General features: G+C 38.4%; 1 protein-coding gene and 1 long non-coding RNA gene across 2 annotated transcripts; both read right to left on the bottom strand.

Moving 5' to 3' along the window:
• Positions 1–960: 960 nt before the first annotated feature.
• LOC134376138 (zinc finger protein 260-like) lies at positions 961–2,929 on the bottom strand. The gene is given in 2 exon segments (XM_063094799.1): positions 961–1,120; positions 1,122–2,929. Coding segments are annotated over 2 exon segments (1,968 nt in total).
• A 2,472-nt stretch (positions 2,930–5,401) lies between these two features.
• Positions 5,402–23,828, bottom strand: LOC134376901 (uncharacterized). Its single transcript, XR_010023423.1, has 3 exons — positions 23,756–23,828; positions 20,723–20,781; positions 5,402–5,513 (listed from the first exon to the last, which is right to left on the bottom strand). It is a non-coding gene; the product is annotated as an uncharacterized LOC134376901 (long non-coding RNA).
• Between the last annotated feature and the right edge of the window lie 394 nt (positions 23,829–24,222).

A 24,222-nucleotide genomic window follows, 5' to 3' on the forward strand; every position in this document is an offset into this window, starting at 1 on the left:
CTGCAACTCCACCTTAGGAGTCATCTGCCCTTCACTCCCAAAGAACATGAGAAATCAGAGACAAATGCATGAACATTTTTTTTTTAATTGCCTGGCCTGGAAGTGGCCTGTAAGTAACATTTATCACCTGTCTCCATACTCACCTGAACAAAGCTAAGTTACATGATTCCACAAACGATAATTAAAGGTTGAGATTGAAGGCATGTGTACAAGAGAAAAAAGGTATTTTTTAGAAAATACATACCCACTCTAATACACACAGAATTCCCCCCCCCCCACTGGAAATTATCTCATGACTGCTGCTGGGTAAGTTCTTTTTACTTTTCTTTGTTCTTTTGTGTGTGTGGGGGTTGTTTTTGTTTTTCTGTGGCTGGGCAGTACAGGGACCCATGGTGTTATCAGCACAACCCACTAACCAACAATACACCAACTATAGCCAGCCTGTAACTGCTGAAATAAGATGTTTTCACAATTATTGACCTCCTTCTATATCTAAGGGTTGCACATCTGCTGATTCAGCCAAACACATAAAAATTCTTAAAAATCAAAAGAAAAAAAACTATAATACAAGTAAAAAAAAAAAAACACAACACAGTATAACTATTTACAAGGAATTCCTTGTGTATTCAGCAATATATACAATCTACTCAAGACGAAAAGGACATGGAAAAAAAGTGTACAGGTAATATTGAAACAGAACACCAATTATAGAAGGTGAGTGATCATTTGTAAGTGTTTTCATCAACAGGGGCTCCTGGAGCCAACCTCCAATACCAAGGGACAGTTGTGCACTTATAGGGCTTCTTCTTGGCATAAGTTCCATGATAAAATGTGAGGTGTGATTTATGGCAAGACCTTTTCCCACAGCCAAGACGTTAATTGGGATTTTCCCATGTGTGAATTTGTTCATGTCTATTATGGTGAGTTCTGGTAAACTGTTTTCCCACATTCTTTACATTCTCATGGTTTCTCACCTGTGTGAATTCTCTGATGACTGCTAAGGTTTGATTTTTGTTTAAAAGTTTTTCCACTTTCTCTACATTCATATGGTTTCTCTCCCATGTGAGTTCTCTGATGAAATCTGAGGTATGACTTTTGGTTTAAAGCTTTCCCACAGTCAACATTCATACTGTTTCTCACCTGTGTGAGTTCTCTTATGCCTGCTGAGGTATGACTTTTGGTTAAATGCTTTCCCACAGTCTTTACATTCATATGGTTTCTCACTTGTGTGAATTCTCTCATGCCTGCTGACATCTGACTTTTGAGTAAAAGCTTTTCCACAGTCTTTACATTCATAAGGTTTCTCACCTGTGTGAATTCTCTGATGAATGCTGAGGTATGATTTTCGGGTAAAAGCTTTTCCACACTCCTTACATTCATATGGTTTCTCACCTGTGTGCGTTCTCTCATGCCTGCTGAGGTCTACCTTTTGGTTAAAAGATTTTCCACATTCTTTACATTTAAATGGTTTCTCATCTGTCTGGGTTCTCTGGCTACTGAGGTGTGACTTTTTCTTAAAAGTATTTCCACACTCTCTACGTTCATATGGTTTCTTGCCTGTGTGGATTCTCTGGTGGTGGCTGAGGTGTGACTTTTGGTTAAAGGATTTTCCACATTCTCTACATTCATATGGTTTCTCACCTGTGTGAGTTCTCTGATGGCTGCTGAGGTATGACTTTTGGTTAAAAGCTTTTCCACATTCTTTGCACTCATATGGTCTCTCATCTGTATGAATTCTCTGATGGATGCTAAGGTTTGACTTTCGGTTAAAAGTTTTTCCACATTCTCTACATTCATATGGTTTCTCACCTGTGTGAGTTCTCTGATGAATGCTGAGGTATGACTTTTCACTAAAAGCTTTTCCACATTCTTTACATTCATATGGTTTCTCACCAGTGTGGGTTCTCTCATGCCTGCTGAGGTCTGCCTTTTGGATAAAAGCTTTTCCACATTCCTCACATTCATATGGTTTCTCACCTGTGTGAATTCTGTGATGCATGCTGAGGTTTGACTTTCGGTTAAAGGTTTTTCCACATTCTTTACATTCATATGGTTTCTCACTTGTGTGAGTTCTCTGATATAAAATGTGGACTGACTTATAGAGGAAAGCTTTCCTACATTCTTTACATTCACAAGGTTTCTCACCTCTGTGAATCCTCTGAAGGCTGCTGCAGTGTGACATTTGGTGAAATGTTTTATCACATTTATTAGTGTACAAAGTTTTTTTATATTCTTTACATGGTTTCTCATGTGTGTCTATTCTCTGATATAGAGTAAGGGCAGACTCATGGTAGAAAATTTTTCTACATTCACTATATCCATCTGATATTTCATCTGTGTGATTTCTCTCAGGATGGCTGAGGAGTGAATTCTCACAGAAGCTTTTTCCACAGTTAATATTTCCATAGTAAATTTCTCCTGTGTGACTTCTCTGATGCATTGTAAGGTCTGACTTCTGACAAAAAAATTTCTCATGTTGATTACAACCATAAAGCTTCTCCTGCATAGGTGTTCTCTGGTGTGAGGTAAAGTGTAATTTCTTAATAAAAGATTTCTCACATTCAGTATATTTATAGTGCTTCTCTCCTGTGTGCATAATCTGATGTTTAGTGAGTTCATATTTTTTATAGAATATTTTCCCACATACATCACATTGAAAAGTTTTCCTTTCTACCTGGTTTATTTCTTGGTCAATGACAGCTGACTTCCCACAGTCTTTCCCATATTCATTATATTTATAGGTTGTGTCATCCATATGAATATTTTCACGGGTAAATTCTATTGGCTCTGTGTTAGAGGATTTCCCTTTTCCACTGTATTCTAAAGGCTGCATCCCAGTTTGAACATTGGGATGCTGACTAAGATGCTCATGATGTCTGGGAAAATTTCCAGTTATATCATGGTCATAAGGTTTCCCTCCAGCAGGCATCTGAGGAAGAAGTGCATTCTGACATATGCAAAACTCCTCATGTCCCTTTCCTGAATAGTTTCCATTATTTATAATCAGATTTAAAACATGATATGAATTCAAATAACATGATTTTCCTAACACACCTCTCTCCTCAGCTGATGTGTTGCTGTTGGTGATTACTATGTGCTGCAAGCATCTACCATGACTTTCCTGGTTCCTCTCCACTAGGTCATCATCTATCTGGACATCTGAAATGAGAAAAAAATAACTATTTATGAACCACACATAAGCACATCTCATTGCTCAAGTAAACATACAGAGTGCCTTCCATGCCTAGTAATTAAACATTTCATTAAAAAATAAATAATGGGGCCAACCCCATGGCTCACTCAGGAGAGTGCAGTGCTGGGAGCACAGCGGCGCTGGTAGCGCCGTGGCCGCAGGTTCAGATCCTATATAGGGATGGCTGGTTCACTCACTGGCTGAGCGCAGTGCGGATGACACCAAGCCAAGGGTTATGATCCCCTTACTGGTCACAAAAAAAAAAAAACTAAAAACAACAACAACAACAAAATCAATAATGGATATTGGTTTCATGAGTTTATGGAATTTTTTCTTACTGATAATGTGATATTGTACTAATATATTTTCTAATATTCTATCATGTTTTTCTTTCCCTCCTCATTTATATTTGAATTTTAATTTAAGAGTAAATAATTATTGAGAACTTTAATTTTCTGCCTACTTGTAGTTTTCAACAAAGCACCTTTCATTTCTTTACACCATTTTCTCTGTTTTATTTTTAAAACAATGGGTGTCTCCTGCTGTTATATCTCATCATTTCACTATGAAGATGGCTAGGTTTCCTTTCATCAGGTACTTTCAAGGACAGAAGTGAGCCCCCCCCTTTTTTTTTTATCACATATGCAGGAACATGACTGAGGATACAGATTTTGCATTTATGCTTATATGCTTTACACTTCTCCCTTAGAAAATGGCTATAGGAATGTGGAAGTTTTTCAAAGAATAAAATATCCTTTTCTCCACCCTAAATAAAGATAGGTTCCTCCAAGTTTCTCATTTAACCTGACTTCCTCTGCTTCTTATAAACAATTACAATAAAGGAAACTTTAGTTCTCCACCCTAGACACCCACTTCTGTTCTAAAATATTTGGTTCTGCATCTAAGGCTGTTCACACCATCTTTGAAAAATGTTCTTTCAACTCATTCTCAAATCAACTTGCATTCTATTTCCAATATCTGGTACATGGAACACCACTTGATAATTCATTACTTGTGAAAGCTTTCATTTTGTGCAGTGACATTTTGGTGGTCTTCTATTCTCATAAAAATAGAGTCTCCTGTACGTTTCTCATTGTGGTTTTTTTTCTGAATGATTTCCACTAAGAAAGCAGAAAAATGCTAACTTTGAACTCCACTCTCAAACAACAACCTTATCCCCTCAACATGGAACCTTTAATTCACTTGGACTTGGCACCCAGAATCTCCTGATATTCCTTCAAAGTCAATGTCCACCCTTTCCATTCTTCCATGCTGGGACGGTTCTTCTCACTTTCATAATTTCTGATGTGGTGGTAGAAGGCTCACTGCTGTACCTCTTTTCATATTTGCTTACCAACTTGCTATGTGATACCCTGCACTACTTAGAGACTTTATGAAGAATCCCCACTAGAACAAAGTCCCTCACCAGATGCAACCCCTTGAACTTGGAACGATGAGCCTACACAACAGACTTGTTGGAAAAAGATTTTTTTATTTATAAATTACCCAGTTGCAGCTATTCTGTTACAAGCAACAGAAAACAAACATATACAGTATGAAAAAATTTTTTACATGAGAACTAAGGACACAAGTACAACTGAAAATGGTAAGAAAGCCAATAGGAAAAATAAATGTCAAGGAAGAGAAATGTATGAATTAGATTTTGAGCACATATAAGACATATTTAGAAAAATAAAATATTGGGATGTACATGGGACACCACACCTTGAAGATTATGTAATACAGGCTTGCAGATGAGCCATCCTCAGGTCTGGGACTTGGGGGAAAATTGCTAGAAATGGCTGAATAATAAAAATCTAAAGGGATTTACTTTTCTTGCCTTCTGCCCAGTATTTGTTAATTAACCTCGCAGGATCTGGTTTGGGCATTCTTCTATTGTCTGTGGCTCTCCTTCTTGTTCTAACTTGACAATCACCTCAGCTTTGTTAATGCAGTGTTCTGTTAATAGGAAGTAGTGTAGGATTTCTGAAACTGCTAAGTCTGTTCCTTGGAAGAATGGCAAGAGCTCAGTTACAGATGTGCAATAAAGAGGGTAATTAGAACCTCATCAGAAAGAGAGATAGCACATTTTCAAGAAATGTAATCTTACCATGAAACCCTATAAATGGTTCCTATATTTATGAACTAAAAAGAAACTCTTTCTCCCAAAAGTTACTGGGCAGTTTTACTCACTCAGTGACACCAGGTTGCTATAGGTCTCCAGCATCACATCCCTGTACAAAGTCCTCTGAGCATCATTCAGGTCCTGCCACTCCTCCCAGGTGAAGTCCACAGCCACATCCTCAAATGACACCAACTCCTGTAATGACACATTGTTCTCAACTCAAGTCAACATCTCTGGGTCACAAAACAGAAATCTGGGAGTTCACACCTGTGTGTGTGCATGTGTCATGTACGTATTATATAAGATGCCACTTTTTTGTATTCTACAGAATGGGTGGAAGAAAAATCAAAGGACAAATATCCTGCCACTGTAATAAGTTATTAACTACTAAAAATTATATTATAGAACTTAATTTATACCTTCAGAAATATCCTTGCTGTGATAAAAGTGTGAATAAAAAATTTCCAAGGACATAGTAAACAGGCTTGAAGACATAAGTATAAATACATACCTGAAATACTCTGTTAGATGAACAAATTTAAACACACATTCAACATAGACTGGGGTAAAAAAGAAATAGAATATATAGTTTTATTCTGTATTCAGTTTGCACTTCACTGAAATGCCAAAGATGTTAAACTGTTCCATGTGAACTACATGGTCTCAAGAATATGAGGCAACAGCAAAGGACCAGCCACAAGAACACAGTACCATGTCTGAATGAATGATCTTGGGCAGCATAAAGGAAAAACAAAATATCGAAGCAAATGATTATACAATGATTCTGCACTTAGATATGTGACATTTTTCAAACAGTAAAACATTTCATCTAGTTATTGTTTTTTAATTACTTATGAATTAAAAGTACATAAAAAAGCCATTCCAAAATTTCCTATGTGCCAAAGGATTGCTTGTGTCCACACCAGGGTGTACACTGCAACTTCCTAGACCACAGGTAGCAAATAATGTGGTCCTTTAAGTACATAACCTTATTTACATTTCAATAGTCATCCACTACAAGGAGAATGGAAAAGGCTTTTAGGGAGACTCAGAGGGAAAGAAAACAGGGTGACAGAAGACCAACTACATTACAACATGGAGAAGTAAGCACACAGAAGAGAGAGACCTTACACTATAAAAAAGTAATAGGGAATGAAAAAGCAGAAACAGAATGTGATAGTAATTTGCTGTGCAGAAATTAAAAAGAAGACTTCTACTCTCAGGCTATATACATAAGCACAGCTAGTTAGGTCCTGGCACTGCAAAGCAAAGTTTGAAAAATGGGAAAAAAATATAAAGAGCAAAAGTGAAACAGACTTGAATACATAATAGTTGAAATATCCATGGAAATGTCCAAGTGGCAATTTAATATATGGTTCCAGCATTCAAGAAAGTTAAGATGACAATAAAGATTTGAAAAGTATCAAAATTTCCATATTATTTGAAGACATCAGAGTGAATGATTCTAAGAGATAGAAAGTCAAAAGAACAAGTACAGAATCTGCAGAAACACTTTATCTTTAAACATAAGATAGAGGAGAAGAAAAAGAGGCATTACATCATAACATAGGAGTTAGTTCTCCCAGAGGACAATTCTTAATTTGTATGTGCCTTACAACATTTCATCAAACTATGTAACACCAAACCTAATAGAACCTCAAGGAAAAATAGTAGAATCCACTATCATAACTGGAGAGTTCAACACCCTCTATCAAAAATGAATGAATACAGCAGACAGAGAACCATAAAAGATATAGTTAAACTCAAAAAATAATCTGGATATAACAGATATCTACAGACTACTTCTCCCAACAACAACAGAATATTCTTCTCAAACTCACATATAAAAATATCACTAAGACCAAATGCAGAGCCATATAACACAGTTTAACACAATTAAAATAATAGAAATCACATAATATGTGCTCTCATACAACAAAAGAATTAAACTAGAAATCAGAAACAGAGCAATGACTACAATGTACCCAAATAGAGTGGGATTAAACAACACACTCTAATACATGGGCTAAAAAAAAAGAAAAAATATTTTTAAGTAAATGAAAGCAAAAATGGGGCTTACCAGTTAGCTCACTTGGTTACAGCACAGTCTTGTAATGCCAAGGTCAAGTATTTTGATTCCCATACTGGCCAGCCACCAGAAGAAAAAAAATATGAAAATGACACCAAAAGTTGTAGGATACAGAAATAACAGTTTTCTCAAAAATTTGTATGGCACTGAATGCATACATTAAAAAAAAAAAATCTAAAATCAATAGTCTACGTTCCCATGTTTGGAAACTGGGGAGTGGAGAGGGAAGAGCTAATTACATTGAAAGGAAGGAGAAAAGAAATAAAACCTAAAAGAGAAATAAAATTGAAAAAGAAAAAACAAACATCTAAAAAGCTGATTCTTTAAAAAAATCAATAAAATTGATAAGCTAATAGCCAGGCTAACTAAAAACATAATGAACACAAGACAGAAATTATTAATATCAGAAATGAAAGACAGGACATCACTACAGATCCTATGGCATTAAACAAATAATACTATGAACAATTCTGCACATATTTGACTTCATACATGAAATGGACCAATTCCTTAAAAGACTCAGTTTTCCAAAACTCAGAAAAATACACAATGTGAATAGGCCTGTATTTATTATAAAAATTGTAAAAACAAATAATAACATTCAAAACAGAAAACACCTGGCCCAGAAGTGTTCACAGGAGAACTGAAACCAACAATTAAGGAAGAAAATATACCAACTTCCCACAATCCATTGCAGAGAATAGATGAAATACTTCCCAAATCATTGTATGAGAACAACATTACCTCTGTACAAAAACCAGATAAAGATATTATGAGAATAGAAAACTACAAACTGTTATCTCTCATGAACATACATGCAAATAAGCTCAATAAAATATTAGCAAACCTAATCCAATAATGTCTAAAGAGGATTATTCACCATGACCAAGTGGTATTTATCCCACTTAGGCAAGGGTGGTTCAAGATATGAACATAAATTTATGTAATTGATAAAATGAAAATACTAATAAGAAAAAACAAGAAAATCACATGATCATATCAATAGATGCAGAAAAGCATTTGAAAAAACACAGCATCAATTTATCATAAAAATTCTCAATAATCTAGGAATAGAGGGGACCATCACAACTTGATAAAGATTATCTACAGGAAACTGCAGCTAACATCATCCATAATAGTGAGAAACTCAAAGCTTTCCCAGATAATCAGGAATAAAGCAAGAATGTGCCCTCTCATCACTCCTTCAACATCACACTAAAAGTACTGAGTAATGCAGTAACACAATGAAATAAAATAAAAGATATACAGATTGGGATATAAATAAATAGAATTGTCTCTTGTTGCAGATGATATACTTATCTCTGTAAAACATCCTATCAAGTAAATAGAAAGCCTCCTGGAATTAATAACTGATTACAGCAAGAGTGCAGGGTACTACATTAGTATGTAAAAGTCAATCACTTTTCTATGTGCCTGCAATGACCAAGTAAAACTTAAAACAAAAAACACAATACTATTTACATTAGCAACTCAAAAAAGAGAAAAGAAAGTTGAAAATCATCTACCTCATAAGAAATTAACACCAAGAATATATTAAAAAAACACCTATAACTAAACAACAAATAATCTGATTAAAAATAAGCAAAGGGCTTCAACAGACATTCCTACAAAGATGATATACCAATGTAAAACAAGCTCATGTAAAGGTGCTTAACATCATTAATCATTAGAGAAATGCAAAACCACAATGAAATATCATTTCACACACAATAGAATATAACAATGATTGGCAAAATTGGAAACTTTGTACACTTTATGTAAGTATGTAAAGTGATGCAGCCCCTATTTTTAAAAAGTACAGTGACTTCTCAAAAACTTAAAAATTGCCATAGGATTCATAAACCCATGTTTTGGGTATACATCCAAAATAATTAATAGCAGAATCTCAAAAAGATATTTCCATACCTGTGCTCATAGCAGCATTACTCAGAGAGTTAAGAGGTGAAAGCAACCCAAATATTCAGCTATGAATAAATAGATAAAATGTGATATATACATATAAAGAAATAATATCCAACCTTTAGAAGAAAGGAAATCTTCACATATGCTATAATATGGAACTTTGAGGACTTATGCAAAGTGAAATAAGGCACTCACAAAATGACAAGAATTGTATGGTCTCACTGAGAAGAGTCAAATTCTTAGAAACTCAAAGTAGAATAGTGGTTTTCAGAGGCTAGAAGGGGGAAATTATGAGTTGTCATTTAATGGATATAGTGTTTCAATTTTTCAAGATAAAAAAGTTGTAATACACTTAACACTACGTAAAGTTTAAGAAATGATTCAAATGGTAAATTTTATGCTATATGCTTTTTACCAAAATTAAAAGTAAATTATTTTAAAAGCCAATATATGAATCAAAGTAAAATATTTTTAAAAAATTAATTGATAAAAAGTTAGAAAATAAAAAGCAGAGGACTAAAAGGCAGATGAGGCAAATACCAATAGAAAATAGCAAAATGGCACACTTGAATTAAAGCTTATTGCATTAAATATTCTACTTAAGGCAAAGACTGTCAAATTTGATAGGAAAGTAAGACCCAACAACGTTGTCCACAGAAGTACAGTTTAAATACAATGAAACAGACTAACAGTAAAATAATGAAAAGAAATCTACCATAGCAACACAAATTATGAAAAGCTTTAGTGCAAATACTGATACCAGGAAAAGAATCTTCAAGACAAATTGTATTACTAAAAATAAATGGGACAGACGGATGTGGGCCACACTATCACTCCCATGACATGGAAAATGGAAATGGTGTATCACCATCTCAGGGTCTGCCAAAGGCAACTTTTGGGGACAATGGGAAAAGTGCTACCTGGCCTCCTCTCTCTGTCACTGACAAAATAAAAGAAGGATATTCAATTTTCAAACAGAATGTAAGGAAAATATGAAGGAATCAGAACTTGCTGAGTTTGAAATATAACTTTTTTTCAATCCATCTCTCCCAGAAAAATATTTTCAAACTGTTAAACTATTTTGTGGCAAGGAGCAAATCCAGTGTTTTCCAAAAATTATGAAAGACTAAAAATATTTCTAGCTTTCTAAGTACCTTAGGGTCTGACACATACACAATGCCTAGTAAATAATAAAACTCCTAAGGAAATAGCCACCTTGGAGAGAAAAGGTGGTCAGGGAACAAAGGATCTGACTCACAATGTGTGGGGGTAGAATTGGTCTAACAGATTATAGCACAATGGAAACCCATGTTTTTATGGCAGTGACTACACCAGATAATTTCTTGTATCAAAAAGCCAGAGTCAGGGTCAGCCTGTGGCTCAATTGGGAGAGTGTGGTGCTGATAACACCAAGGCCACAGGTTTGGATCCCGATATTGGGATGTTCAGTTAGCTCACTTGGGAGAGCATGGTGCTCACAACACCAAGTCAAGGGGTAAGATCTCCTTACCAGTCATCTTTTTTAAAAAAAGCTGGGGTCAGAAAAAAATTAAAAAGTAGGTCGTTGGATCCCCCAAAATATAACAACCCAAAATGGGAAAAGATATCCAGTCAACTGAAAACCTGGGCATTTAAGGAAAAAAGATATTGACGGAGAATGGAAAGAGCCCAGAGGACACAGTGAAGAGGCACAAAGCAGGATGCCCCTGGAGGAGCAGGCGAGGCGGCAGCCATGACTCCGCAGCCTTGAAGAAAATAGACATTCTTCTCTCCTGTCCGTGGACATCAGAGCTTGAGATTCTTCAGCTTTTGGGTTCCAGAACTTACACCAAGGACACCATCAGCTTCCCTGGTTCTGAGGCCTTTGGACTTGGACTAAGCCATGCTACCAGCATCCGGTTTATACATAGCCTATGGTTGGACTTTTCTTCATAGCCACTCTAGGGAGGAAGACTACAGAGACTGAAGACTGCAGAGTGCAAAGTGCAGTGTGATAAGTGCTACAGCAGAGTTGAGCACCATGGGCAGGCATAAAAGAAGATTCCTGGGAGCGCCCGAGCCATGCTGCCGGACCGAGTGAGTAGCCCAAGGCAGCGGGAGCTGAGAACGGGAAAGGCGACAAACCAGAGGCAGAGAGGGAGCGCCCAACCTGGCACAGCCCTGAGTGACCCCTGACCTGGCCCTGCTCGGGGGGCTAATGCCTGCCCGGCTTCCGCCTGCATCACCGGGCCACTCACCGCCCCTGGGGCTGCCTCCATTTCCTCAGGTACTTGCAGCTCCAGCCCAGCTCAGCCAAGCCTGCCCTCCTTGCCCGGCTCAGCTCCTCACTGAGCCCTCCCACTTGCTTGCCCCGGCATGGGACTTCCTAGGGCCTGTGGGCTGGCCTCGCCTCCCACTCCCTCCACGGTTCTCTGGCGGGGCTGGTGGCATTGGGCGTCCCTGGCCAGTGTCGGGAGAGCAAGGAAGTATGGGCGAGGCCGACTGTAACTCCACTGCACCCAGGGCTCTGGACCCCGGTAAACTTCCTGTTACTGGGAGGCAGATACCATCTCTGTGGCCACCAGTTCGGAAAAATGCCTAACCAATTTCTGGTTAGGAATAGTGTGGTTGGAGAGTTCCCAATTCCGCTTGAACCTGCCGGAGAGCTGACTGCGGGCGGGCAGCGGACTCGGTCCGTGCCGGGGGTAAGAAAGGTGAACCGTGTGCTGTGGGCTCCTCCCCCAAGGAGCTCACGCTCTGGTGTGGGAGATACGACAAGTACACAAATAACCGTGATACCAGGAGGAAGGTGATAAGTCCCAAGAAAGATCTACACAGTGCTACAAAGGCACCCAGAGCGACCGGTTGTCTGTGCCGAGGAGAAACCTGGTAGACATCCTGGGTGAGGCGGTGCCGAGCAGGGTCTTGAAGGCCAAGCTGATAGACAAGGGTTGCAGAAGACACGTCCCAGCCCAGCCCAGTGCGTATAGAGCGGGGAGACGTCTGGCTAGGGAGGCGGAGACTCGACAGAAACCACACGCCCTGTGGGGTCGCCACTGCACAATCCAACAGCCCAAGCCAGAGCGCACTGAACAGGGAGAAGTCCTGCATGGGAAGTGAAAGCTCAGCAGAGAACACACACTGTGGTACATGATCCAGCAGCCCAGGAGAGTCCAAGCTAACCAGAGAGGTGGCTCCCCAGAGAGGCCCAAGACCCAAGGCAACTATACACACAAGGCACTAGAGGCCAACTGAGCAGTCACGGAGGGAGCCACACCAAATTGGAAACCACAGCAACATCTTAGTTAGTCAATAGTCTCAAACTGGTGGACTGTGAAACCCCCTGCCACAATGAATAAACATCAAAAAAAAGATACCAGAAATACAAAAAATCAAGAAAGTACACCACCAAATGTTAATAGATCTCAAACTCTAGATCCTATAGAACAAGAAACCCTTGAAATGACTAACAAGGAATTTTGAGTGATAATTCAAAGGAAACTGAATGAGATAGAAGAAAACTCAGCTAGACATAATGATGAAATGAGGAAAAGTATACAGGACCTGAAAGAAGAAATGTACAAGGAAATCAATGTCCTGAAAAAAAATGTAGAAGAACTTGCTGAACTGAAGAAGTTATTCAGCAAAATAAAAAATACAACAGAGAGTTTAATGAGCAGGCTTGTCGAAGTTGAAGCGAGAACCTCTGAACTTGAAGATAGGATGTTTGAAATAACACAAGCAGACAAAAAGAAAGAAAAAAGAATCAAGGACATTGAAGAAAATCTGAGAGAGATATCAGACAACCTTAAGCACTCAAATATCCGAGTCATGGGTATTCCAGAAGGGGATTAAAATGGAGATTGCATTGAAAACATATTCAACAAAATAGTGGCAGAAAACTTCACAGGTATAGGAAAAGTCACAGATCTTCAGATCCAGGAAGCTCAATCATCTCCAAACGTATTCAACCCCAAAAGGCCTTCTCCAAGACATGTTATAGGCAAATTGGCATAACTCAGAGACAAAGAGAGAATCTTAAAAGCTGCAAGAGAGAAGCGTCAAATCACCTAGAAGGGAGCCCCAATCAGGCTAACATCAGACTTTTCATCACAAACCCTTAAAGCTAGAAAGGAATGGGATGATATATTCAAAATACTAAAAGACAAAGATTGCCAGCCAAGAATACTCTACCCTACAAGGCTCTCCTTCCGAAATGAAGGGCAAATAGTATTTTTCTCAGACAAACAAAAACTGCGGGAGTTCACTACCACACGAGCACACTTACAAGAAATCCTCAAGGGAGTACTGGGTTTGGTTCCTGAAAAATAACTACCACTGCCATAAAAACCCAAGAAAAATCAAAACCCACTAGTATAATATAAATGGCATTCATGAAGAGAAAACAAACAAACAAAAACACTATCTACAACGTAAGGAACCAACAAACACAGAAACCAAACAGTAAATCAGAAAGCAAGGAACAAAAGACACCTAAGACAACCAAACAACCAATAAAATGCTAGGAATAAATCAACACCTTTCAATAACAACTCTTAACGTAAAAGGCTTAAATTCCCCAATCAAAAGACACAGACTGGCTGACTGGATCAAAAAGGAGGACCCAACTATATGCTGCTACGAGAGACCCACCTCACCCACAAAGATTCACATAGACTAAGAGTGAAAGGATGGAAAAAGATTTACCATGCAAACAAAAAAGAAAAACGAGCTGGAGTAGCTATTCTTATATCTGACAAAATAGACTTTAAACTAAAAACCATAAAAAGAGACAATGAGCTACACTCCTTAATGATAAAAGGACTGATCCATCAAGAAGACATAACAATCATAAATATGTAGGCACCCAATGTTGGAGCAGCCATATTTATAAAACAAACTCAATTAGACCTAAAGAAGGAAATAGACACTAATACCATAATAGCAGGGGACATGAACACCCCACTGTCAATATTAGACAGATCATCTAGGCAAAGAATCAGCAGAGAAACACAAGATCTAAACAATACTCTAGACCAACTGGAATTGGCAGATATCTACACAACATTCCATCCAACAACCTCAGAATATTCATTCTTCTCATCAGCACGTGGATCATTCTCCAGGATTGATCATATATTAGGTCAAAAATCAAGTCTCAATAAATTCAAAAAAATTGGAATTATCCCATGTATCTTCTCAGACCACAATGGGATAAAACTAGAAAATAACAACAAACGAAACTCTGGAAACTATACAAACACATGGAAATTAAACAGCATTCTACTTAATGACATATGGGTCCAAGAAGAAATCAAGCAGGAAATCAAAAAATTTATTGAAACTAATGAAAATAATGATACATCATACCAAAACCTGTGGGATACTGCAAAAGCAGTATTAAGGCGGAAATTTATTGCATTAAATGCTCACTTCAGAAGAATGGAAAGATGGCAAGTGAACAACCTAACACTTCACCTTAAAGAGGTAGAAAAACAAGAACAATCCAAACCTAAAGTTAGCAGACGGAAAGAAATCATTAAGATCAGAGCAGAACTGAATGAAATTGAAAACCAAAAAACGATTCAAAAGATCAACGAATCAAAAAGTTGGTTCTTGAATAGATAAATAAAAATGACAAACCATTAGCATGGCGAACAAAATAAAGAGAGAAGATTCAAATAACAAAAATTAGAAATGAAAAAGGCCATATTACAACTGATGCATCTGAAATACAAGGAATCATTTGAGACTACTATAAACAACTATACGCCCACAAATTTGAAAATCTGGAGGAAATGGATAAATTTCTGGACACACACAAGCTCCCAAAACTGAACCATGAAGATGTAGAAAATTGGAACAGACCAATAACAATAAAGGAGATTGAAGGTGTTGTCAGAAGGCTCCCAACAAAGAAAAGCCCAGGACCAGATGGATTCACAGCAGAATTTTACCAAACATTCAAAGAGGAATTGACACCGATTCTTTACAAACTATTCCAAAAGATTGAAATGGACGCAAATCTCCCAAACTCATTCTATAAAGCAAACATCATCCTTATACCAAAACCAGGTAAAGATATAACCAAAATAGAAAACTACAGGCCGATATCCTTGATGAATATAGATTCAAAAATCCTCACTAAAATACTAGCAAACAGAATACAGCAACACATACGTAAAAATATTCACCACGATCAAGTGGGATTCATCCCAGGGATGCAAGGTTGGTTCAACATACGCAAATCAATAAATGTGATACACCATATTAATAAACTCAAACACAAGGACCATATGATCATCTCTATAGATGCTGAAAAAGCATTTGATAAAGTTCAGCACTCATTCATGACAAAGACCCTCTATAAGTTAGGTATAGAGGGAAAATATTTCAACATAATTAAAGCCATATATGGCAAACCCACTGCCAATATCATCCTCAATGGGGAAAAGCTGAAAGCTTTTCCTTTAAGAACAGGAACTAAACAAGGATGCCCACTCTCACCACTCCTATTCCACATAGTGTTGGAAGTACTAGCCAGAGCAATCAGAGGAGAGAAGTAAATAAAGGGCATCCTGATTGGAAAAGATGAAGTCAAACTGTCCCTGTTTGCAGATGACATGATCCTATATATTGAACAGCCTAAAACCTCTATAAAAAAACTCTTGGAATTGATAAATGATTTCAGCACAGTAGCAGGATACAAAATCAACACACAAAAATCAGTAGCATTTCTTTTCTCCAATAGTGAACATGCAGAAAGAGAAATCAAGAAAGCCTGCCCATTTACAATAACCACCAAAAAAATAAAATACTTAGGAATTGAGTTAACCAAGGAGGTGAAAAATCTCTATAATGAGAACTACAAACCACTGCTGAGAGAAATTAGAGAGGATACAAGAAGATGGAAAGATATCCCATGCTCTTGGATTGGAAGAATCAACATAGTGAAAATGTCCATACTACCCAAAGTGATATACAAATTCAATGCAATCCCCATCAAAATTCCAAAGACATTTTTCTCAGAAATGGGAAAAACTATCCAGACATTTATATGGAATAATAAAAGACTACGTGTATCCAAAGCAATGCTCAGCAAAAAAAATAAAGCTGGAGGCATAACACTACCTGACTTTAAGCTATACTACAAAGCTATAATAACCAAAACAGTATGGTACTGGCATAAAAACAGACACACTGATCAATGGGATAGAATAGAGAATCCAGAAATCAACCCACACACTTACTGCCATCTCATCTTTGACAAAGGCACCAAGCCTATTCACTGGGGAAGGGACTGCCTCTTCAGCAAATGGTGCTGGGATAACTGGATATCCATATGCAGGAGAATGAAACTAGATCCATACCTCTCACCGTATACTAAAATCAACTCAAAATGGATTAAGGATTTAAATATACACTCTGAAGCAATAAAACTTCTTAAAGAAAACATAGGAGAAACACTTCAGGAAATGGGACTGGACACAGACTTCATGAATACAACCCCAAAAGCATGGGTAACCAAAGGAAAAATAAACAAATGGGATTATATCAGACTAAAAAGCTTCTGCACAGCAAAAGAAACAATTAACAGAGTTAAAAGACAACCAACAGAGTGGGAGAAAATATTTGCAAAATATACATCTGACAAAGGATTAATATCCAGAATATATAAGGAACTCAAACAACTGTACAAGAAAAAAACAAGCAACCCAATTAAAAAATGGGCAAAAGAGCTAAGTAGGCATTTCTCAAAGGAAGGTATACAAATGGCCAACAGACATATGAAAAAATGCTCAACATCACTCAGCATCTGGGAAATGCAAATCAAAACCACACTGAGATACCATCTAACCCCAGTTAGGATGGCTAAAATCCAAAAGACTCTGAACAATAAATGCTGGCGAGGTTGCAGAGAAAAAGGAACTCTCATACAGTGTTGGTGGGACTGCAAAGTGGTGCAGCCTCTATGGAAAATGGTATGGAGGTTCCTCAAACAATTGCAGATAGATCTACCATATGACCCAGCTATCCCACTGTTGGGAATATACCCAGAGGAATGGAAATCATCAAGTCGAAGGTATACCTGTTCCCCAATGTTCATCGCAGCACTGTTTACAATAGCCAAGAGTTGGAACCAGCCCAAATGTCCATCATCAGATGAGTGGATACAGAAAATGTGGTACATCTACCCAATGGAATACTACTCAGCTATAAAAATGAGTGAAGTACTGCCATTTGCAACAACATGGATGGACCTTGAGAGAATTATATTAAGTGAAACAAGTCAGCCACAGAAAGAGAAATACGACATGTTCTCACTTATTGGTGGGAGCTAAAAATTAATATAAAATTCACACACACACACACACACACACACAATAAAAAAAAACAGGCGGGGGGAGAAGAAGATATAACAACCACAATTACTTGAAATTGACACGACAAGCAAACAGAAGGGACATGGGTGGGGCGAGGGGGAGAGGGAGGACAGAGGGAGGTTTTGGTGATGGGCAACAACAATCAGCCACAATGTATATTGACAAAATAAAATTAAAATAAATAAATAAATAAATAAAAGAAAAGAAAAGGAAAAAAAAAAAGAGGAGGCAGAAAGCATCTTTTCCAGAGACCAGGACTGGGCCGTAATAAAATAGTAAAGCAGATGCCTGATGGGAATTATTAACTACTGAGATGAGTGCCCACAGGGTGGTGCCCATTCTCACCAACTCTGTGTGAAGAAAAGTGCACACATGGTCATGCCTCTCTGTTCACTGTAAGCTGGATGTGTGTTAAAAAGATGACAGGACACTGGAGCTTATTTACTTTTCCTTTTTGCCAACTGCACAATGGTAGAATATTTCTAGGGCTCTTAATAGGGGCAAAGTATATTTTGCATGTGGTAGAAATTCATGGTCACAGAGCAGACTGTGGTCTATTAGAGACTGCTGCAAAGTCTTACATTTCCTCTTATTGAGAGATGGACTCTAATTGCCATTCCCTTGAATCAAGGCTGGTCTTAGCTATGTGCTTAACTAAGAGAATACGGTGGAAGAGATGCTTTGGTATCTGAGTGGAGATAACAAGAATCCTTGCAGCTTCTGCCTGGGCCTCTTGGACAGTTGCTCTGGCAGAAGCCAGACAAACTTGACTACCCTGAGAATGCCACTCTGTAAGGAAGTCCAACATGGCCACAAAGAGAAGGCTGGACATCTGCTCAGTGTTCCCAGCCACTAGAGATTTTCCAGCTCAGAGCAGAGACATCATGTAGCAGCCAACCCACACCACGCTGTCCAGCTTACTGATCCAAAACATCATGACATGTAACAAGGAGATGTTCTTATTTTAAGCCATGAAATTTTGTGATACTTTGTTGCACAGCATATCACTGGAACCAAAAAACAATTAGACACCTAAGGTAGTATGTTTATTGAAACATGAAGAGTATAGGTTCACACTGAATAGTAGATTCAAAACAAAGAAAAGCATTTCACATCTTATGTTAGATCTCAAACTATAATTGTGAATGTAAATGATCAGTTACCTATTTTGTTGATATTTGTTCTTAAATATTAGCTACAGTTCTACTTCAAAAACTTGCCAAAGACTAATGCACACATCCATTTTTCTCATTCATTTTTAAGTAATTATGTGAAATAGGAGAACAAAATACAATCTGTAAGAAAGTTGAAAAACATGATGGGTCTCATTGGACTACAAACCAATAACTGTATATTAATAAAAACTACAAATAGAATCACTGATGTAAATTTAGAGAAGTAAAATGCAGACATTATGAAAATTCATACTTTCTGTTTTTATTATTTCCATGTCTTTTTATTGACCATTGTTCAAACATGTCCCAGTAACTCCTGAAGGCTTTCTCCCCATGGACTCTTTACCATGTCACCATGGGTGCTGGATAGAAGCATAGGTCACCAGGGATTGAACCTCTTAGCCCAGCAAACACTACCTTCAGGTTTTTACAAGAATGATATTTCCAATGTAACAAAGTTAGTCTTTATGAGTAACAACATCTTCCCCTATACTGGCAATGTATATAGAAATTAGAATAAAATGAAAAGACCAAACAAACAAAAGTAGCAGGAAGTAGTAACACAAGATAAAATTAGGCCCAAGAAACAGGGAGGAGTCCAGGAGAAAACTCATTTTGGTGGCCTGTGTCAGTGGCTGGGTGGTAGTGAAAACACATATAAGAAAACAGGGGGAAGGGCCGGACCGTGGCTCACTCGGGTAAGTGTGGTTCTGATAATGCCAAGGCCACAGGATCGGATCCCATATAGGGATGGCCGGTTAGCTCACTGGGTGAGCATGGTGCTGACAACACAAAGTCAAGTGTTAATAACCCCTTACCGGTCATCTTAAAAAAAAAAGAAAAGAAAACAGGGGAAAGTGATTTTAATTTTAGATTTGTTGACATTGAGGTATCTTTTTTTTTTCCTGGCAGCTGGCTGGTGCAGAGATCTGAGTCCTTGACCTTGGTGTTAAAACACCATGATCTAAACAACTGAGCTAACAAGTTGGCCACTTGAGTTGCCTTTTGAATAGCTACAAACAAACATTCAACAAAGGTCAACCTATGATCAAAAGACTAGGGAAGAATTACAAACTGGAGAGTAAAAAGAGTGCAAACTACAAGGACTGAATCAATAAAAAATAATTTCACATGAGAAGAACAGGGCCCAGGATGAAGCACTTTGATAATCTATGTTATAAAGAAGAAAGTAGAAGAATTCAGGAGAAAAGAGCAAAAATCAGTGAAGTCATGAGAGAAACTAATAAACTAACACAGAGGAATTTCCAGGAGAATATCACGAAGAGCAATTCAAAATGTAGCAGAATACTCATTAGACAAAGACTAGAGAATAATCATTGGATTTGACTATAATTTAGGTTATAATTCTAGGTTTTATCCATGAATCTAGTACAGTCTTTGAAAACCATCTGAAACTAGATTTATTTTAGAAACTTTATAAAAAGCTTACTAAGCAACTTGTGCCTTAAAATTAGGTAACTATTTCCACTGCAGAGAGAGAGAGAAATGTTGATGTCCAGGGCAGCAGTGAAAAAGTTTCTAATAGCGACGGTGTTGCAGAATTTGGTCCCACCAAGTCTTCATATCCCAAGAGAATTTGGCAGATTCTCTTCTCAGGTTCCATTTCAGTCATGTAAAGAACTTTTCTTCCTTTTTTCAATGACATCAGAAAGACCAGAGACAAATTTTTATTCAACTTAGATGACTCTGAGTTCTTACAAATGGATCTATCTACATGCCACTTTTCTTTCAAGTTGAGTTTAACTCATTTGTACTTTTCAATTTTAATCTACGTATTCCATAAAGCTGACATAATACAATAAAAAAAGAGTACTAAATAACCATAATACTCACCAGAGATTTATTCACCTTTTGTTGCTCTTGTAAACTCATAGTGCACTGTGGCAGCATAGCTGGGAGAAGAGAGAGTGGAGTGGATTAAGAAGAGAACTGTTATGGCTTGGCTCTAGAGTCTCTTTTCCAAAACTCTCTACTTATTAGCTGAAAAAGACAAACAAAAAAGCCTTCCTGTGAGAGAATGGTCCTTCATACCTCAATAAAGAACAATGATCCCATTTAAAATGCAGCTACAAGTACATTAATAGCTGCACATTACACACACTATTTATTTTTGGGTTAATGAAAACATATATAACCTACTGACTTAGCACAAATCAATACTACCTAAATATATAACTTAATAACTTAAACCAAAGAGAAACACATTGTGACATCTCTCAAATTAGTGTTATAGAAATAGTTTGGCTATATTAACTGCTACCCTATTAATATATTAAATTCACACACGACTCCAAAAAAGTGTTTCTATTACAACACATCTTCCTTTTATGTACCTAAAATCTGGATAGCGTACATCCTGCAATCCAGCACATTTTGCCTATGATTATATAGGCAAGCAAAAGACACATAATGTACATTTCTTCTGATCTTCCTGTACTCAAGCCCTCATATAGCATGTTCTGACAATAAACTAGTCTATGTCATGTGATCTGCTTTGGACTGTGGCACATAAGAAAATGTCATGCAAACATAGGTTTGAAAAGTACTGGCCATGGGTGTTTCCCTCTTAAACACAGTCATACTGTGAAGAAGACTGGGGAGACACGGGGCCCAGCCAAGGGTCAGTGCAAATCACAGGACATGTGAGTGAAGCCATCTTTAACCAAACAGCCTCAGTCAAGATACCAGGTGACTAAATCCATATCTGTAATCAAGGGAACACTAGAATGAGAACTGTCCAGCTAAAAGCAGCCCAAGATGTGGATCCATAGAACTTCAGAAAAATAAGATGGCTGGGTTTTTTAAGCCATTGGGGTTTGATTTGTTTCTTACACAGCAAATGCTGAATGATACGTCTACATCCCCAAAACTCAAAGCATACTTAACAAAATTATGTGGGGGAGAAAGTCTTAAATTACAAGTCAAATATAATCAATACAACTTCGCAACCACTGGTAGAAGTTTTGAAAATCACAGTGAATGTTAACTACATGTACTTCAGTGAGGTTTCTAACCCTAGTAGAGGCTATGTAAATCATACAAAAACAATTATTAGCACATCAGTAAACTAGGTTGTAACTTTTGTTTTGTATTGTTTTTTACATCACATACAAGTGGTTTACTTTAATAACATACAACATAAAAAGTATGTTTCTTATAAGTGAGTAATGCACTGTACCAGTGTACTTTCAACAGTTTGGGTAAAAATAGAATGAAAAGAGAACAGAAATCTTTCCATGGACTTTTTTGAAGCACACTAGCATTTTAATTACATTTAAGAAATTGGTTTTGAGTAGAAGGGAAGTGCAGTCTAATTTTCCCATTTTAAATAAAGTAAAACTACCTCCAATATATTCCTACAAAAGTTATGATTTTAAAGAATAGGTTACTGACATTAAGTGGGAAATGCATATATTATTTACCCTTTGAGGTGACATAATCCAAAGAATGTACTGGAGTTAAAAAAGGATGGGGTTGTTTAAGGTAATGTATGTTAAAGCAATGTTTGCTCTAAGTTGACTTCAGCATTAGAAAAATAATCTCAAAAGTGAACAAACACTTGTTTTGACTTAAGTGTGACAAAATGGAAAATGCTAAACAAAAAGTCAGATGTCTAACATCAACAAATCATGTGACCCCGGACAACTCACATTTCCTCATATCCAATTATTTTCACTTTTCTTATAAGGTAGAAATATGGGGAAAACCATTCCTGAATGACCAGAAAAGAACTATGAAGATAGAGAAACATCAGCACATCTTTAGATGCCAAATTTGGTGACAGTCTGGGTTTGAGAGAGCTCAGACACTGGGAACAATGAAGGAAGATTGAAGGAACGGGAGTGTGTTCAGAGAGCACTACAGACAGATCCTCTCAACTGTGGCAGGTTATTCCTGCACCCCACAGAACACCTTCAAACCCTCTTCAATAAGTAACACCTCCTGGGTCCTTGCCTGTCTTTCTCAGTCTGATTCATCTCTCCCTTCTGAAAGTTGGTCCAAACCTTCCAATATCACCCAGTCTCAGAGAGCTACTGAATGAGGTATTATCAGCCAACTCTGGTGCACTCTAAGTACTAGACACAGTTATTGCTTAGGTTGTGCAAAGCTAGGATCTTCACCTTTCTGGGACTGAAGCAGTGCTGAGAGTGTTCCGGTCATAATGATGTTCTTCCAGGTGGGATTGTTACTCACAGGATGCCCTCTTTCTAAGTTTGTCACACCTCCTTCACTCCAAAGAAAATAGGAGCAACAACCAATGCCCTAATCTCCATCCTAGAAGTCACCGTCCTGGAAACAAGGCAGTCTGTCAACTTCTGTAAACACAAACCAGGAGCGCTAGACAGGCTGCACAGTGCAGGAGGGACCAGAAACTTGGCTTGCTGAAGAGACAAGACACCCCACAACCATAACAGCCACAGAGTAACAATCTGCACAGACCTCACAATTATTTCTCTGGGAATTTGGGGACATTACACTAATATCAACACGCTCATGTCACAGATGGGTAAAGTGAACGTCCCATAGGTTGGCACCAGGGTCCCTGATGACGGAGCTGGAACATGGCCTCCCGCACACCTCCCAGGCTCGCTGTCTTCAGAAACCCCCGCCCATGTTCCCGTGGCCATCCTGGACTTGAGCCCCCGTTCTGGGACATCTGGAACTGGCTTCTGCCCTCCCGGCAGCGCACGCCCGCCTTCCGGCAGCGCCGTCCTCTGACAGAGCTGTACTGGAAAGCGCAGCCCGGGCGCCCCTTCCCCGGCCCGGCCCAGGTCCGCGCGCTTCTGCCCCGCCAAGTGCCAGGACACTCGTCCTGTCCCCAGGAACCCAGAGGTCCGCGGGCTCCTCTTCCACCCTCGCACCCACCTTCAGGGACACACAATCCAACCCCAGGATCTAAGGAGCAGCGCTGGCGCTTCTGCGGTACCCAGAATTTCCAGACAATAATATGGCGGTGTGGGCGGAGCCGCACATGCGCAGAAGATATCCGGAAAAGCCCTTCCTATACCTGCGCTGGTGACCTCATTGCACTGTGAAACTACATTTCCCAGATGACAGAGCGAGCGGAGCAGCACATGCATAGAAGGAACCTGGAATAGCTGTTTGCTACTCCTGTGCTGGTGATGTTATTGGAGGGTGAGACTACATTTCTTTTTTTTTTTTTTTTTTTGTCTTTTTTTGTGACTGGCCGCACCGCGCTCAGCCAGTGAGCGCACCGGCCATCCCTATATAGGATCCGAACCCGCGGCGGAAGCGCTGCTGCGCTCCCAGCCCCGCACTCTCCCGAGTGCACCGGGATCGGCCATGAGAATACATTTCTAACAAGTCTCTGT

The sequence above is a fragment of the Cynocephalus volans genome, chromosome 4, assembly GCF_027409185.1.
Source record: "Cynocephalus volans isolate mCynVol1 chromosome 4, mCynVol1.pri, whole genome shotgun sequence".
In the NCBI taxonomy this organism is placed as follows: Eukaryota; Metazoa; Chordata; class Mammalia; order Dermoptera; family Cynocephalidae; genus Cynocephalus; species Cynocephalus volans.